Source organism: Manis javanica, chromosome 1 (genome assembly GCF_040802235.1).
Source record: "Manis javanica isolate MJ-LG chromosome 1, MJ_LKY, whole genome shotgun sequence".
Taxonomy (NCBI): Eukaryota; Metazoa; Chordata; class Mammalia; order Pholidota; family Manidae; genus Manis; species Manis javanica.
The window spans coordinates 7,224,232-7,242,461 of record NC_133156.1 but is presented as its reverse complement, the minus strand read 5'-3'; the positions used below and the strand labels follow the sequence as shown (position 1 = coordinate 7,242,461).

The 18,230-nt window shown below is 43.5% G+C and overlaps 1 protein-coding gene across 5 annotated transcripts; it reads left to right on the top strand.

Annotated features, from left to right (window-relative positions):
- The first annotated feature begins 1,120 nt into the window (after positions 1–1,120).
- Positions 1,121–11,960, top strand: GJB6 (gap junction protein beta 6). Of its 5 annotated transcripts, none has more exons than XM_037017193.2 (3): positions 1,121–1,429; positions 4,272–4,426; positions 10,454–11,960. In XM_037017193.2, the coding sequence occupies exon 3, from the start codon at positions 10,469–10,471 to the stop codon at positions 11,252–11,254; it is 786 nt and encodes a 261-aa protein (XP_036873088.1). In that variant the 5' UTR covers positions 1,121–1,429; positions 4,272–4,426; positions 10,454–10,468; the 3' UTR covers positions 11,255–11,960. The 5 variants fall into 5 exon arrangements, with proteins under 5 accessions (XP_036873088.1, XP_073080461.1, XP_036873086.1 ...); XM_037017191.2 differs by lacking the exon at positions 1,121–1,429 and adding an exon at positions 1,514–2,090; XM_017658180.3 differs by lacking the exon at positions 1,121–1,429 and adding an exon at positions 2,406–2,549.
- Positions 11,961–18,230: the final 6,270 nt, after the last annotated feature.

Sequence of the window (18,230 nt, the reverse complement as noted above, 5' to 3'; positions counted from 1 at the left end):
GACCAGGACTACCAAAATCTTGTTTTTAGAATTGTGTTCTAAATTGTTCGACGGACTTGGGGTTGTAATCATCTCCTGAAGGTTTTTTCATACTTGGCACACATCAACAATCCAGTCACACACTGGATGCCTTTGAATACCATTAGCATAAAATGTTTACCTAACTAACTTTCCAGTTTTTAAATGAACATCTCAACAAGTCTATGAGTTTAATTAGTCCATGAGTTCAATACAGTCCATGTTTAATTTTTGCTGCCACAGGACAGCCTGATGAGAAAAATGAATGATGGGTTAAACATTAAACAAATGACAAAATGAAAAGCCAGCACCACAGGCTGGGATAGACGACATGAACAGGAAAAAAGAGATGCCTGCACAGTGTTGAGACATTTCCCTTTTTGGGCACCTGAGCAAATGCAACACATTCTGACTACTTTGGTTCAAAAGTTCTTTCCTGGATGGGTCCTGCAGCAGCTCTATTTGGTCCAGAATATAACTGCTCAGATGGTGTTGCATGAACCAGCTGGAGGAGTGGGAATGCGCAGTGTGCTTCAGGAGCAAAAGCTATTTCCAGGACAATCTGCTGTGCTGGGGCTATGCCGGCCAACTTGCAAACACTCTGGAGCAGCATCACTGTGTGGCCAGCATTTCACATAGTCCTATGGGAGTGCAATCAGACTCCAACTGTTGATAATCGCCAAAATTTCCAATCTGCTTTTAAAGTCAAGTTAGTTCACTAAGCAGACAGCTGTGTCCCCCTGGAGTGTTTGTTTTGGGGGAGTGTTAGAGAGAAACCTGGAAGGTACCAGATCGTGGAGGTAAGAGGGGACCTGCCAGACCTTCAGAGTTGATGGGACGCTCAAGGCACAGGGCGCAGCAAGGCAGCAAGTACGTCCTACGAAAAAGCCTGATACAGGTTTTTATGTCTCTCCACCCCTACCTTCAAGGCCATTCCAGGGACCACCCCCAAAGTATTCTACCCTTATCTGAATTCTCCAAGAATTCTGTAAGAGGCAATTCTCTAAGAAGCTTGTTCTCCTCAAACAAAATTTTTCAGAAGGTGGATTTTTATAAACGTGTTTCATCTTTCATGACTTTGAAGAGTCATCTTAAGAACCACCTCTAATAATGCTGCATGACAGAATATGACCCAAGAAGTATAAGGTTTAGGTGGGGACACTTAATTACAAACCAGTATTACGGAATTCATAAGACAAACATCTCTTCTCAGATGTAGGACAGGTTTGAACTTGTAAAGCCGGGTCCCAAAACAGCTTGTTTCCACCCCACCAGCCCTGCACTCCCGGGGCCGACGCTGGGCATCCCTAGCCCCGTGTGTGAGGGGGCAGGGCCTGGGGCTTTGCGGGGCGCTGGGCTAGCTGCCGGGGGCCCGTTCTGCTCCTGCTGGAGGAGGTGCCAAAGGATGGAGGTAACTAATAAAAATAACCCCTTTAATTCCTCTAAGGTCATCAATTAATAAAGAACAACAGTCTCTTCTCTGTGCCTGCAGGCGGCTCCCTCTGGGAGAGGGCCGTGCACGGGTACCGGGCCTGTAGTAAGAGAGCGGCAATGTCCAGAGAAAGGAATGTGCCCTGGCAACCCTGAGCCCTCCGGGTCCAGCTCCGGGAAGCCTCCCTACCGGCTGAGCACCCGCTCTCGCCGGCCCTTGCGAGGGCGCCGCGCCAGGCACCCTGGTTCTCGGCCGAGCGCACGTTCCGACCGCGAACGGCCGGCACTGCCAGGAGGCCTGGGCCACCGCCCTCCTCCGGACCAGGCCTGGCCCGCGCCCCGCTCCCCATTTGCCCCTCGCCACGCGCCCCCGAGGGAGGGCCGCCCGGCGCCCCGGGGCGGGCGCGTGGGGCCCGCGCTCGCCTCTGCAGCCGGAGCAGCGTCAGGGCAGAGGCGGGGTGGGGCGCGGTTAAAAGGCGCCGCAGGTGGCAGCCCGGCCTGCACCCGAGGCCGGCGGGAGCGACGACCGCAGACTCGCGACAGCGCCCGAGAGCCGGGGCGCCGGCCCGCCCTGCCCGCCCGGCTGCAGCGGAGGGCGCCCTCCCCCCACCCGCACCCGGCCCGCGCCCCCGGGGGAGCAGGTAAGCGCGCGGCGCCGTCACGATCTTCGCGCGCAGGAACTCGGCCCGGAGCCTCGCTCGCCCTCGTCGCCCGGCCGGTGGCCGGGCGTCTGCGCGCGGTGTCCGGTGCAGCCGCACCCGCCGGATCCACATCCTCCCGCCGCGGGGCCTCCGCAGCCCGCGGCGCGGCTCCTCGCGGGCGCACCGGCCCCTGCAAGCGTGCCGCACCGAGCACCGCAGTGCCGAGCCGACCTGCTCCCCTTGACCCCCCTGCCCCCACCTCCTTTGCTGCATTTTGGATTTTCTTGGCTTCTATGGGGCGATGCAGAAGTCCCGCTTGGATCTGGGGGAGAGGGAAGCCAGTTCGACGACGAGTGTTTCAGTTCGGCCAAACCCTGGGACTCGGGCTGGTCCATGAGTCCCGGGTAGAACTGATAGGGTGGCTACGTGACGTGCGCCCCAGCAGCGTGTGAAACGCAGGTAATAATGGTACAATACTGGACAACAGCAATTAAGTGTCACTGGTGTCACATCTCAGCTAAAAGAGTGAGGCACCAGAAGGAGGCCAGCCTCCCGTGTCACCTGCCATCGCTGTGTCCTTGACTGGGCTGGCCTCCCTTCCTGGAGAGCAGGACGCCTGCAGACGCCTAGGGAGCTGGAGACTTCAGTGTCCCCTGGGTGAAATCCTGTCAGTTTAGTGCCTGACTGAATTTAACCACCGTTGTCCTTTTGCCTCAGTGGAATTCATGCCACAGAAGTATTTTCCTGCCCCAGTTCTAGTAGAAGCTAATCAGTGTTCTAGAAGAAAATGTCCTGTGCCAGTGCAGTCTCCTTAGAATTGCAGGACACTGCTCAAAACTGCTCCTGTGGAGAGCTTTGTCTGGTGTTTGGATCAGGCTGTGTCTTTGGGGGTGCTGCTTGCCCTGCCAAGGAGGGGAGAAGGGGCTTCTGAAGAGAGAACAAGACAATCCAGCCCTGACACACTGGGGGGTGCAGGAGTGCGCTCCCCACTGCCATCACCCCAGGGACCAGCACGGAGAAGTCACTGACCAGTCCAGCTACTTTACCAGTGTCTTTATTTAAAACAAATTCTGCCACACATAATGGTGGCTTCATTCTCTTTTCCTTACTTTTTCTTTTCTTAATTACAAGAGCTTTAAGGACAAGAAGGACAAATGGTCTGCCTCAACTATTTCAATAAGGGGAAAGGACAATTCTAACTTGCAACATCCTTACCACGCCATTGAATCTCTGATTCAATCTGTATATTTCAGGAGCTGTGAGTAGTTTGTATGCCCTGATTAAAATGTTAAGTAGAATAAAACTGTGGGAAAATCATTTTTGACTCAAGCTTCTTGTCCATGAGGGCATAATCCTTACAATGACCACATTATCCCAAGTTACAGTTTCTGTTTTACTTGTTTGATCCATGAGTATGGATGACTCTTCAGACCTCCTTTTCCATTTTCATCCCCAGGATCATTTAACTTGAGTTGGACTTAAATGTTTGGAACGAACACAGGTTTGCTTGATGAACAGAGACTGCTTAATGGAAATTATTTATTTAACTCTGAATTCTTCAGTGGATTAAGAAATATATGTAATTCTATGAATTGTCCATTTTTACATCTAGACTCCAAGGACAAAAAAAAATTTCATTTTTGCTGAGTTCACTTTGAGGATGTATATAAATCCTAAATCCCTTTTATCACTAGTCATTACTTTGAAAAGACAGTTGATGAAGTATTGAGTCATTACATTTAAAAATCAGCTATCGGGTTGTCCCTTGAATGACCTGAGACTTCTAGAGACAAAAGGCACAGATTCTTGTTGATTAAGGAGACTTTGGGATTTTTCCATCGACTATGGCTCCTAGGGGTTGGTGAGCATATCCAGTTTCTCAAGCTCCCTCTGCTTCTTTCTCTTTAATGCTCAGGGAGTGGGCCTGAGGTTTGGGATTAAGTATTATTATTACTTTGATAGGGTAAAGCATCTACACTAAAGATTCCATTTTGATTGTCTCATGTATTCAATGTATGGAGCATCAGGAAACTGGAAGCATCCAGACTCCCCTCCTAACCCTCCTAACCCTAATCCCGTTCCCATCTGGGGATGAAGGAAACTTCCCACAAAGGTCAGGCAGTGCACATGTTGTGAGGAGCTAAAGGAATATGTCCACATCTACTATTTTTCCCTCAACAGGTAACATCCTCGCTGATATCCAGAAACTGCAGGGATTTATATCCACATCATTACTGTGCAACTTTGGCTTCTAGGCAGTCACATGGTGTGGAAGAAGCAAGCCTGAGGCCCCAGGAGAGGGGACCTTTGCCCTAGTTCTTTCCCGCCAATAGGCTGTGAGTCCTGGGAAGTGAGGCTCGGGTGTGCTTGTTTTGTTTTGATGTTGTTGTCTTCTATCAATGAAAACTCCTCAACTGTCCAAAGCTGATGTGGAAATTGTGAGGAATGTGTTCTGTGTTCTCAGGTCTACCAAATATTTGCTGAATGACTTCCAAAGGATGGCCAAAGAGTAATGGAACTATCCAGAAAGATACTTTCCACCTCTTGGTATATACTGAGGGGGAACACTATAACTTTTAGGGCTTTAGTTTTGGTTCTATCATCAGTGAAACTAAAATGGCATTGTTAAGCAAACCAGTTATGATTAAATTCTTAAATAAGAAGCTTTAAAACCATCAAGAAATTGTATTACTTAAGTAGTATGCTAATAGACTTAAATTACTTGAATTGTCAAAGGGAAGAACAGTCTATCTTGATAATACTGTGTGTATCATCAGAAGTAAGATCAATGGCTTACTTATCTTTGGAGCTAAGTATTTTGGACTAAATCTTTAGTATCAGAATGTGACAAAGTTATTCATTATCATTAGGTATACCACACAATCTAAAACTTAAACCTAAGTTTAAGTGTGACCACATTTCTCTATGTTGAAGACTAGCAAAGCTGGGCGAATCTATTCTTTCCTCAAAAAGAGAGCCAGAGAGGCGCCAGTTAAAATAAACCTCTCCGGTTTACAAAGAAAGAGTTAATACTTTACTGTTATTGAAGAAGCTCCTCCCATTGGCTGCAGCCTGCCTGAAGCGTGAACAGAAAGAGGTGTTTTGTTCACTAATCGCAGAGGGTTCCAAAGGACCCACTTGTTTTGGAAAGTAATTTTCAAAGAGTACTCGGCCTTCAAATCTCCTGTCACCAAAAAGTGTGTGAAAATATTCCCCCAGGGTTATGTTTGCACAGGGCGAGGCTGAGCAATGTGCTGCCCCCAGCCAGGACAGACTTCAGCCCACTGCAGGGTCAGGTCAGGAGGAGCAAGCCAGTCCAAACATCCTCCTTGCACACCTGCTGAGCCCTCTGCCCTCAGCCAGCTCCTTCCTGCTCTTGGCTCCCTGGCTTCCAGAGGAAGATCCCAGGGGGCGGACCAGGTCACCAGTGACTGCAGCAATGTCAGGAAGTTTGTGGTGGTCCCTACCCCTGCCCGGTCTCCTGACACTTGCCAGGAGGCCTGCTCCCTGCATTTCAAACACACAGCGTCAGTGGTAAGACCCTCCGGAATGACGTGGGCTGAACAAAGAATCAAAAGGGGAGCTTTCGCTGCAGGAAACCAGTTCACACTCACTGGCCACCCTTCCTGCAGCTCACCTAGGCCACAGGAGTGATGGCCACTGCAGAGCACAGCACTTCCTCTCCCACCACTTCTCTGATAAAGAACAAGGCCTTTGTTGCTTTGAGGAAGATACTGCAAATCAGGTGATTTGCTTTTGGCCTGGTTAATTGTCTTACATGATCAGCAGGCTAGGCACACTTGTACTGGGGTTTAATTTCTTGTTTTTGTTAGTGATCTGGGCATCTCATTCTTTTTTTTTTCTTTAAAGGCACAAGTAAATTGCTGATTTTTAGTAGAAGTCAATAAGTATTGTTATAAAACAGATTATTTTTTGTTCATCTTTGCTACTTTGATAAAACATCTTCAGAGCGTATAGTTTGGGGATGCAGAACAGTTAAAAGAAATAAGTAAAAACTACTACCTTCAAAATTGTCCCTGTTTTTTTAAGAAGGAGAAGCCCAAAGGCTCAGAAAGCCAGGATCCTGCTTCTAGAAAGCTGGGGCCATATTTTTGCTGGGATGTTCTGACCAACCTCTCCTGGGCTTCATACTTTCCATATTCATTCAGGCCAAGTTTCCTTTGGCACTTTAGTAGGTCTGCTTCCTAGGAGGGCAGGTACTAGGTGACCACAGGCGGGCGGGCCATTGTTCCGGCAGGCTAAAGAGAGAGCTTCGACAAAAGTCTTCTACCTAGAGGGGAGCTTAAATCCTCCACACTTTGGAGAGTTTGAGAAAATATAAACTTTTATTTGGTTAATCATAAACTTGCTGATCTGGCACCTAGTTAACCCAACTTTAATCGGAGGTGTTTATTGGTTAATTAGATATCTACATTTTTTAAACAAACAAGACTGCTGATAAACAAACACAAATGAGCACCCGTAGGTGAACAGCTGCTATGTTTCTACTTCCCCACTGATCACATCATGAAATGCTTTCAGGACAGAACAATGACAATTAGGAAACTTTATGATAATCACTTTCATCAGGGACTAAAAATTAATTTTAAAATTCATATTATCTAAAATGAGCTTTTAAAATCAGATACATTTGCTGTGGACATTGAAAAATCTCTTCAGGTCATGGGAGAAATGGTATATGAAAGGGAGGATTTAATAAACACATTTTAATTGTGGAACCTTGAGACCACTGTTCCTGCATGAGACCCCTCTGCGTCACACAGTCTTTGATTAAATTTTTCAAGGATGAGAAACTATAAATTTAAAGAGTTTGTGTTAAAAGAGTTGTGCCTATTTGGTTTTCTCACCTTAGTTTAAAAAAGCAAAAACCTAGCTTTCTGTAAATTCCTCCATTGGATCCAAACCTTAGTCTTAAATGGACACGAGGATCCAATCCTGCATGAATACTGAGATGGCTCTGCCTTGTAGTTGTCCCAGCTAGCATCCCATCTCCCTCCATGCCCTCCTGTGAGAGTCCTTCCAGACTCTACTCCCCGGTGCCACTCCTGCAGACATCCTCCAGCTTCCAGAGTCTTTCTTAGAAAGAGAAGTGAACCCTTCAGATGTGGACTGCCTAAGAGCCAGGTGCCCATATAGCCAAAGCTTCAGTGTCTTTTTAGCAGCCTCGTTTCAGGGCATGAATGTCTTGCTTATAAGGATATTCCTTAAGTAAAATGTTAGGACATGGTTACTAAATGAACCATGAAAATACCTCTAACTTGCTGATGATATGAGAGGCATCTATAAATATCACTGATGCTAAAAGGGCTGTCCCATTACCATCGGCATTGGTTACTTTTAGCAAATGAATAGCAACTCTTTCCTGATTCTGTTTTAGAATTTTTCTGGGCGCTCAACCGAGAATTCCCTTGTCCATATAGATAAACTATTTCTTATTTTGAAAATCTAGGTATTTGTCCTACAGATGGGGGCCCTTCTCTCTGAATAATAAAACTCTGATCCCATTTGTAAATATTTCAGTACTGTACCATGTAGTTCTCAGCTGTGGACAAGCACTCTTTCTCAGAAAGTAGACACTAGTCCGCACCTCTCTTATACTCTGTTTTTAGAAATAATTTTTAAGTAATTTCTCTTCAATAAAGTAGAAGTAAAATAAGAGTCAATTAAAATTATGCCATCCACTCCAGGCATTATGCCAACTCCTTTTTTCCCTCAAATATTCTATTTTTCTTTCTTTTTCCATGTTCTTTAAATTTAAGCACCCACCCACCCTTTTTTTTTGTAAGGTTTGCCTCATTTGGTGTTTACACTTCCGGACATTGTCCGTAGAGTGTGGGCCCCTCCATCTCTGTGTGGATCCAAGCTGTCTTCCACCTTCCTGTTGCTTTGAACCCTGAGAGCCTGGGCATTACGAGCAGCCCTGCCTTCCTTGGCCCAGGCCCTCAGACCTTAGGAGCCTCTGCCACCACTTTTCTTCAACTATGGAATTCTACCTCTCTTTTCTTTTTCATTTAAAAATTAATATGCTCCCTGAATTTCTAGGCAAAATTAAAACTAGAATTTGAGATTTTCCATTTGTGCCACAATGTAAGCTTTTAGCTCAATTTTTGTTTGGATTTAAGAATCTAAATGCTCTTATATTCTGTTTTTAAACTTTTCAGACTCCACGGTTGCATTGAACAACTTTTAAGGTCTATGAACACTTTGAAGTCCTTTACTGTTTTCTGGCCAGTGAAGTTGGAATAGGCCAGTATGCACCAAATCCTTCAGTTTGACCCAAAAATACGTTTCAGACTCCTTAACGCCAGCTCCACCGCCTTTTGCTACCATGCCTGCCTCAAGGGCCTAGAAACCCCAAGTAGTCTTGAGGGTGCTGGTTTATTTGTTAAATGCTGTTATTTGACTCCTAATGGATTATTCAAAAGGAAAATATACCAAATCTGTGAAATTCCATGATCACTTTAATTCTGTGGTCACCTTAATTTTCCTTAATTATCCAGCAAATTTCATACTGAAGTGCAACCACTTTGCCCCTCCCGCTTTTTTCTCATTGAGATGTTGCATGCTCCCAGTTTGCATAGGTGTGCTCAAACGCCTCTGCCAGTTCCGAGGGGTGGGACACATCTCCATCTGGAAGCTTCCCCAAGTCTGCTCGGCAGCCCCACTGGGAGCTGCGCTGTGCCTTGGGGCTCAGCGGTGAAGGAGCTAACACCTGTATATAGCAGACCCCCCATAAATGCAGGTGGAAGTCTTGGTGATTGTTCTGTATTTGGCTTTGACAGCGTGGTGAAAGGCAAAGAGGAGGTGGTTTCCTATACTGGCCTCTGTCGTTTTGGCAAGAGGAAAAGGCAGGGAAAGGACTCCCAGTGTGGAGATGGCTGGCCGTGCCGTGTGCGTCCCCCACCCGGTGTGCCTTCCCCTCCCCTGCCAGCCCTGGTGGAGGAGGGGCCCACGCAAAAGTGTAAGATGGACTGTGGCACTGACTCCTTAGGGCTCACGTTGTCCTGAGAAAAATGTGGTGTCCAAAAGCCGAATCAATGTCAAAGATGAATTTCTCGGAAAGCCAAGTAAAATGGGAGTCTGCCTTTTATAATACAGGACCGGCTGACTTTATCAAAGTCTACAAAAGGCCGTGCTTCTGGGGCACGCATCTAACACCCCTAGAGGGGCAGAGGCCGGCTACACTCGCCTGAGTGCTCCGAAGAGCAGCGAACAGTGCTGAGGAGGCGGACCTGCGGGCGGTGGGGCGTCCCGGCGGCGGGGTGCTTGGCCTGCGGAGATAGGCCTGGCCCTGAGCGCTCTGCACCCAAGAGCCGGGAGGGAAGCCTCTCCCAGGTAAACTGACAATGGGCTTCGGTGACTCCCGCCCCTTCTAAAAGTTGTGAAAACGTGTGTGTGTTTTCTGAAGAGAAGGTCTTTTACTTTCAGAAGATTCTCAAAGGGTTCATAATTTCGTTGTTTTTTTTTTTTTTAAGGAAAGTGCTGACCAATTCTTTAGTCTTCTGTGGCAGTATAGGGTAAGAAGGCATCCATTTCATTGTAGCAAACGTCTCTGTAGCAGTGAAGAAGCTCTCTTCTCTCAGGACTTTAAGTCTGTGCACTAATGGGGTGCACAGCTGCTACTTGCCTTACCCTTGATGTGAATGGTTTCTACTGGGGAGGAAATCGGCCTCTTCAACACTGGCCCTAGTTACAATGGAGAACAAGTGGGCACTTTCTGTAAAAGCTTGTGATTCTCTTTTGGAAGAGATCTTGGAGTACTTTATGACATTAGGCTCCTAAGAACACACAATCACAGCAATTCATGTTATCCAAGCTAGAAATTACAAATATATTATACAAAGTAAACTAGTAAGTATTTGATTTCTTTGTTTCCTTAGTGTTCTGAGTATATCAAATTTCATCATTCCACTTTAAGGATTTTTTTTCTTCGTTAAGCCATTTAATGAATAAAATCTACAGTGGATCCTCTGTGGTCCCTCGGGCAAATTGAAACTGGTGTGATATGAATTTCCATAATGATTAAAAGGGAACTTGGACATGAAATTGTTTACCTGAGTTCCTGGATTACTGTAAAACAGCAACCTAATACATAATCTGAATTCAGTTGAATCAAGATGATCTGAAACCTACCAACAGTTATTTCTAGTTCAAAAATGTTAGAAAGTTTTTAAGAATAGGCATTCCTTATCAGAAAACCTCCTACTAGCAAACTAGGGCATTAAAGTGATAAAATATCACAGCATACGCTAAGAGAAATTTGCTTCAGTCTGTGATATAACTAAACTTTTATAAAATCAAAGGCACTTTCCTTTAGTTAACCTTTGCTAATGTCTGTTCAGGAATAAACCATCACCATGGACTGGGGCACCCTGCACACTTTCATCGGGGGTGTCAACAAACACTCCACCAGCATCGGGAAGGTGTGGCTCACCGTCATCTTCATCTTCCGTGTCATGGTCCTTGTCGTGGCTGCTCAGGAAGTGTGGGGGGATGAGCAGGAAGATTTTGTCTGCAACACGCTACAGCCGGGCTGCAAAAACGTGTGCTATGACCACTTCTTCCCTGTGTCCCACATCCGGCTCTGGGCCCTGCAGCTCATCTTTGTCTCCACCCCAGCCCTGCTGGTAGCCATGCATGTTGCCTACTACAGACAGGAGGCAGCCCGCAAGTTCAGGCGGGGGGAAAAGAGGAACGAATTCAAAGACTTAGAAGACATTAAAAAGCAGAAAGTTCGGATAGAGGGGTCCTTGTGGTGGACCTACACCAGCAGCATTTTTTTCCGCATCATCTTTGAAGCGTCCTTTATGTACGTGTTTTACTTCCTTTACAGTGGGTACCACCTGCCCTGGGTGTTGAAATGTGGGATTGAACCTTGCCCCAATCTTGTTGACTGCTTTATTTCTAGACCTACTGAGAAAACCGTGTTTACCGTTTTCATGATTTCTGCATCTGTGATTTGCATGCTCCTCAATGTGGCCGAGTTGTGTTACCTGCTGCTGAAAGTATGTTTTAGGAGATCAAAAAGAGCGCAGATGCAAAGAAATCACCCCAATCATGCCCTAAAGGAGAGTAAGCAAAATGAAATGAATGAGCTGATTTCAGATAGTGGTCAAGACGCAATCACAGGGTTCCCAAGTTAAACATTTCAAAGTACAACGTAGCAGGCTCCTATCAAAACTGGTGTCTCCTCCAGAAGGCAGTGCCAAGCTAGCAATCCCCTCCCCAGGATGAAGACTTTGTCTTTATAATGGCTTTCATAATACTTAGGTTCTGGGGTTAATTTTCTGCAGACTACTTGCACCATTAATATGCAACATAATAAATGGAGTCCATCGCTCACAAGTAAGACAGGATGGCATCTGTGACCTGAAGTAACTTTAGCATGTTTGTTTTAAGTGGACTCTCTGACATAGTGGGAATTTCCTGAAAATTTAAGTGTGTAACTATTGTTGATAAAGAACATTTATCTAGAAACTGATACTTTGATTAGTAAAAGATATTTTTATAGGATTGAATTTTTAGTTCTGACTTTGAATTTATATAGAGTATTTTTATAATGACTGGTCTTCCTTACCTGGAAAAACTATACCTTAAGGAGCTGTCCCAAACTTACAAAGGACCTAGCTTGTAAATATTGTTTTGCATTGTCTGTTGACAAACTTATGAACTATCATGATACTCTTAAGGTGGAAAGTGTTGATTGTACAATATATATTTACTGCTTTCTGAATGTAGACAGAGCTGTGTGAAAGGGAAGTGTCTTTTAACCAGCCTATTTGCCATCATTGTAAACAGCTGATACAAGAATGTGCTCACCTCAATAAAGATTAGCCCCATGCTAAAGCCTTCATGTGCAGGGTGGTTTCTGTCCATCTCTCCGCCTCACTGTCCCCCCACAGCTGTGCAGTAATTGGCTGCGGTGCCTTTGCCGGGTATCTGTAGTTGTGTGGTCGGAGTGCCAGGGAGTTCCATGGGGACTCTTGCATCCTCCTGCCAAATGAGCAGAGGCTGGTTACAGGCCCAGCAGTCCTCAGCCTGGAGAGCAGTTGGCTACTTTAGGACACAAAAAACGGCCTCTGGGTCGGTTCAGCCTTGATAGAGAGGAAGCTGGGGAAGTTAGCAGCAGCTCTCAGGCAAAGCTTTCCTCAAGGACTCATGCCTGGGGTCCTTCAGCACGTGGTGACGGAGAATAGCACCCCAGCTGCTCACCCCATGGGTGAGGAAACCTTTCACCCTGGGGGTTTCCGGAGTGAGCACAGATGTCTTTCATGTGGATGTCGGTGCATCACTCACAGGCTGGTCACTCCTGAGTCACACCACACACATGAGTGTGTGACCTCTGTGTTGAGGAATGGTTTGAATGGTATACCATGTGTGAGGAAGCCTACTGAATAATGAATATACATGAGCCCTTGACGTGGCGCCGTGATTCCAGAACCTTTCCAGAAAAATAAAACAGTAATTTCCATTTTTTTCAGAGACCATATCAAATTCAAGACATACTATTTCACCCATAAATATTTCAGTATCTGTAAAAGCCAAAAACTAACCTTTTAAAACAAAACTACAATTCTACCATCACACTGAAAAAAATCTCGATAGCGCTAATAATTCCCGATTGTCCTGTAATGTTCATTCTTTTTAAGAAGCTGTTTGAATAGGGATTATGAAGGAAGGGAGAAATATCAGGGGCAGATAAAACTGCCACGGTAGCACTCCCAGTCTGTGCAGAAGAGGGGCTCCTTCTCACTGCAGCCTGGGGACTCCGGGCCCCCTCCAAAGCCCTGCCTGGCGGTCCCCTCCTTTCCCTGCTGTTTCCTGTCTTGTCCTCTTCTCTGGTGGCTTTCTGCTCCTTAACCTCTCTGACACCCTTTCCCTCTGGACTGTGTCCCTGTGCCAGCACATCAGGGTGTGGAGTGAAGGGCCACGCTCGCTGCCAGCACGCTCCTCCCCCTGCCTCTCAGTGCCAGACCTGGACCCGCCCTCTCCGCTGGGCCCAGCCCTGATCGACACCAGTGACTTCCAGAGCACCAAATCGCTTGGCTTCTTCCCTTTTTATCATCTTCAAACTCTCCTGGGGGCTCTTCCTGCATTCCAGGACAACTGCCCCCCCTGACCTTAGGTCTCCAGCTTCGGTGGCTCCTTGGTCTCCTGCACTGGCCTCTTTCCCTTTGGCCTTTCCTCTCCTCATCCTTGGCAAACTCGTCTGTCTGTATAATTATCCTATGCAATATTATCACATTTTACAGATGAGGACACTGAGGCTCAGAGAAGTTAAATAACTTGCTCAAGGTCACACAGCTAATAGGCAGCAGAGCCAGGATTGCAACCAGCTCTGACTCTATAAAGACAGTGGCTTAACTACCATGTTGCCCCGACTCCCACAATTCCATGCATGACAATCACACTCAGTACACTGTTCAGGAACCTGTGCACCTCTCTCCCAGCCCAAGGATTATGCACTCCTGCCTGCTGCCTTTCCACTCTTACCTGCTTGTCCCTGACTCTGGGTCTCTCTGAAGCAAAACCCAGACATGTCATTTCATCTGAGTATTTCAATATGGGTCTTTTAACAGACAAAACTTTAAAGACAAAACATAATGGCACCATCACACTAAAAAATCCAGTCAGTGTTCATAATTCCCTAAGTGTCCTGTAAATATTCCTTTCCTTTTTAAAATTAAACTTGTTAATTTGAGATGATTGTGGATTCACATGTAGGTGTAAGGAATAACACAGAGGTCCCCTGTGCTCTTTGTGGTCCCCCACCCCAATGGTGAAGAGTTCAGCCAGGATATTCACATTGACACCATCAAGATACAGCCTGTTTGCACTGGCACAGGACCCCTCATGTTGCCCTTTTATAGTCACTCCCCCTTTCCTCCTCTTCTGTCCCCAACCCACCACATCCCTCCTTAACTCCTAGCAACCACTAATCTGCCTACAGTCTCTATAATTTTGCCATTTCAAGGCTATTATTATGAAAGCAATCATATAGTATGCAATCTTTTGAGATTGGATCTTTTTCTTTAACATAATTCTCTGAAGATTCATCCAGTCGTTGTGTGCACCAATTGTTTGTTCCTTTTTATTGCTGAGTAAATAGCTCCTGGCACAGATGCACCACATTTGTTCAACCATTCACCCACTGAAGGACATCTGGGCTGTTTCCAGTTTCGGGCTTAAATATATGAAATAAATACATGAAATATATGAACATTGATGTACAGATTTTTCTGTACATCTTCATTTCTGTGAACACATCTTCATTTCTCTGATAAATATTCAGGAGTCCAATTACTGAGTGTATAGTAGTTGCATATTTCATTTTTTAAGAAACTGCCAAATGGTTTTCCAGCATATCTTTACCATTACGCACTCCCACTTAGCAATGTCTAAGCAATCCAATTTTTCCTCATCCTTGTCAGCATTTGGTGGTGTTGCCATTTTTTATTTTAGCCATTCTGATAGATGTGTTTAATTTGTATTTACTGAATGGCTAATGAAGTTAACATCTCTTTGTGTGCTTTTTTGCCATTTGTAAATCCTCTTTATGTCTTTTTTGCCCATGGATTGTGTTTTTCTACTATTGAATTCTGAGAGTTCTTTATATATGCTAGATACTAGTCTTTTGACAGATAGGTGGTTTGTAAATTTTTTTCACTCTGCATTTTCTTTTCTTTTCATCTTCCCAGTCGGGTTTTTTGCAAAACACTAGTTTTTCATTTTAATGAAGTCCAATTTGTCAGTTTTTTTCTTTTATGTATAGCATTTTTGGTGTCAAGTCTACAAAGTATTTGCCTAGCCTTAGGTCTCAAAAATTTTCCTCTATTTTTTCTCTAAAAGCTGTATAGTTTTACACTTACATTTGTGGTCCATTTGTGTTAATTTTTACATAAGGTCTGAGCCTTAAACTGATGCCCATTTTTTGCCTGCAGAGATCCAGTCTCTCCAGCACCCTTTGATGAAAATGCTATCTTTCCTCCATTGAATTGCTCTCACACCTTTGTCAAAACACCAGTTGGGCATATTTGTGTAGGGTTGTTTCTGGATTCTCTGTTCTTTTCCATTGATGTGTATGTCTATCCCTCCACAATTACCAAATAGTCTTGATTATTGTACCATATAAGTAATCCTTAAAATCTACTACAGTGATTTTTCCCACTTTATTACTCATTTTCCAATTGTTCCTTTGCCTTTCCATATAAATTTCAGAATAATTTTATCTATATCTACAAAAAATCTTGCTGTTTTTGATAGAAATGTCATTAACACCTGTATATCAATTAGGGAGAACAGGCATTTTTACAATGTTAAATCCTTTTATCCATTTATACAGTATTTTTCTCTTTTTATTTGTACCTTTTTTTATTTCTTCATCAGCATTGTGTTATTTTCAGCATACAACTAATGTAAATGTTTTCTTAGATTTACTTCTAAGTATTCCACCTTCTTCAAGTGACTGTAATTAGTATTGTATTTTAATTTCATTGTCTACATGTTCATTGCTGGTATATAGAAATAAATGTTATTTTTGTTTGTATCCTGTGATCTTGCTTTGATTTTTATCTTAATATTTTATTAAAATTTTTACATCTGTATTCATGAGGGTGTACTGGTTCTTTCTTTGTATTGTCTTTGTCTGGTTTTGGTGTCAGAATAATACTAGCATCACAAAATGAGTTGGGAAGTGTTCTTCTGTTTTCTAGAAGAGATCATACAAAATAGGTGGGAACCCTTATTTAAATGTTTGGTAGAATTCCCCAGTGAAACTATCTGGTTCTGGACATTTCCTGAGGTTTTTGTTTTGTCTTACAAATTCAATTTTCTTAATAGCTATAGGACTACTCAAATTATCCATTTCTTATTGGGCGAGTTGTGGTGGTTTGTATTTTTTGAGGAAGAGATCTATTTCATCTAAGGTGTGAAATGTATAGGTATAGGATTATTCATATTATTCCCTTATTACCCTTCTGACATCTGCATGGTCTATAGTGACAGACCCTGTTTGAGTCCTAATATTGGTCATTTGTGTCTCTTCTCTCTTTTTTTTTCCCTTTGTCAGTCTTGCTAGAGGTTCACCAATTTTATTGATCTTTTCAAAGAACTAGCTTTTTGTTTCATTAATTTCCTCTGTTCTTTTTTCTGTTTTCAATGTAATTGATTTCTGCCCTTTTTTTTATTATTTTCTTTTCTGTTTGGTTTCAGTTTATTTTATGCTTCTTTTCTAGATTATTGAAAGAGGAGATTAAATGATCAATTTGAGTCTTTTCCTCTCTTCATGAGTGCATTCAGTGCCATGTATTTCCCTATCAACACTCCTGTAGCTGTGTCCTGCAAATTTTTATATGTTGTATTTTTAATTTTTATTCAATACAATATAATGACCCTAGCTTATAAAGAAGTGTGCGTTAGTTTCCAAGCGTTTGGAGCTTTTCCTGTTATCTTTCTGTTACTGATGTCTACTTTGATTCCATTATGATTAGAGAACACACTGTTATAGGAACTATTTTAAAGATGTTGAGGTTTGTTTTATGGCCAGCGTATCAAGCGTGTCTTTAGTCTGATGTTTTATACCTGTGGCCTTACTGAGCCTGGGGAGACTGCCCCCACCATGGCTAGCTGATTCCTAGAGATGGAAAGCATCTCCCCTGACAGTATACTTTTCCTACACAAAGAAACCATTCCAACACCCACACTGTCGACCACACTCTGCATCAGGCTCTCATAGGGTGCTCACATTCTGCGCCACCATCCCCCTGCCCTGATCACCCCAGGGCCAGACACCAGACAGCTTGCTGAAATTTGTCGAAGTAGCCAATCTAAGCCTGTTTACCCTACCTGGCCTGGCCTTGCCTTTCCAAGAGAAACAACAATAAAGAGCGTTGCCCATGCTTCTCCCATACTCCTGTCTCCTGACTGACCCTGGTGCTTCCCCCATGTAGTCCTGCATGGCCTGCTGTGCCTCCTGTATCTGTATCTAGGGAACTGTGTGTAAACACTTTTTTCATGACTTCATTTCCATGTCTGTGTGGCTTACTTTACTTATTAAAACAAATCCTGGGTACATTTTAAAATAGTGCAGAATATCATCTATCTGGGCATTTGTTCCATGGACACTTGAAAAGAATGCCTATTCTGTTGTTGAGTGAAATATTCTATAAATATCAATTAGAGCCTGTCAGTTGATGGTGTTGTTGAATTTGTCTATACCCTTGCTGATTTTCTGCATAGTTGTTCTATCAGTTGTTGAGAGAGAGGTGTTGGTCACCAACCTAAATTGTGGATTTGTCTATTTCTCCTTCCAGCTCTATCCATATTTGCACCACATATTATTCCGTTCTGTTGTTTAGTGCATACACATTTATGATTGCTATATCTTCTTAGTGAATTGATATTTTTATCATTATATGATGTCCCTCTCTGTCTCTGGTGATTTTGCTTTGCTCCAAAGTCTACTTTATCTGATATTAATATAGCCATAACTGTTTTCCTCTGATTAATGTTTGTGTGATATATATATATTTTTCCATCCTTTTACTTTCAACATGCCTATGCCATTATATTTGAAGTGAATTCCTTGTAGACAGCATACTGTTGGGGCATGTCTAATAATCCATTCTGTCAATGTGTCTTTTAATTGTTTTTTTAAGACCACTTACATCTACTGTAATTGTTGATAGTTTAATGCTTAACTATTTTATTTTTTGTGTTCTGTTTGTTATATCTATTTTTTATTTGTTTTGTTTTCCTGCTTTCCTGCAATTTGCTAAAATATTTTTTAGAATTCTATTTTATATTTACCTAGGGTTTTTGTGTGTATTTTTGTATAACTGTTTAACTGCTTGCTCTAGATATTACATTATATATACATAACTTATCACAGTCTACTGATACTGTCATTTTACCACTTTGAGTGAAATATAGAAAACTTATCTCCATTTCTATTTCTTTACCCTTCTCCACTATATCCTCTACATACATTTAGAGCCACATCAGACTGTTAACAATTTTTGTTTCAACTATCACACATAATTTAAAAGACTCAAGAGAAGGATTGCTCTAAAGTTCCTTTTTTTCACCATTTCCTTTCTGTATAGAGAACTTTCTTTAGCC

Coding starts and splice junctions, on each gene's coding strand:
- GJB6 (XM_037017193.2), top strand. CDS start 10,469: ATGGACTGGGGCACCCTGCACACTTTCATCGGGGGTGTCAACAAACAC.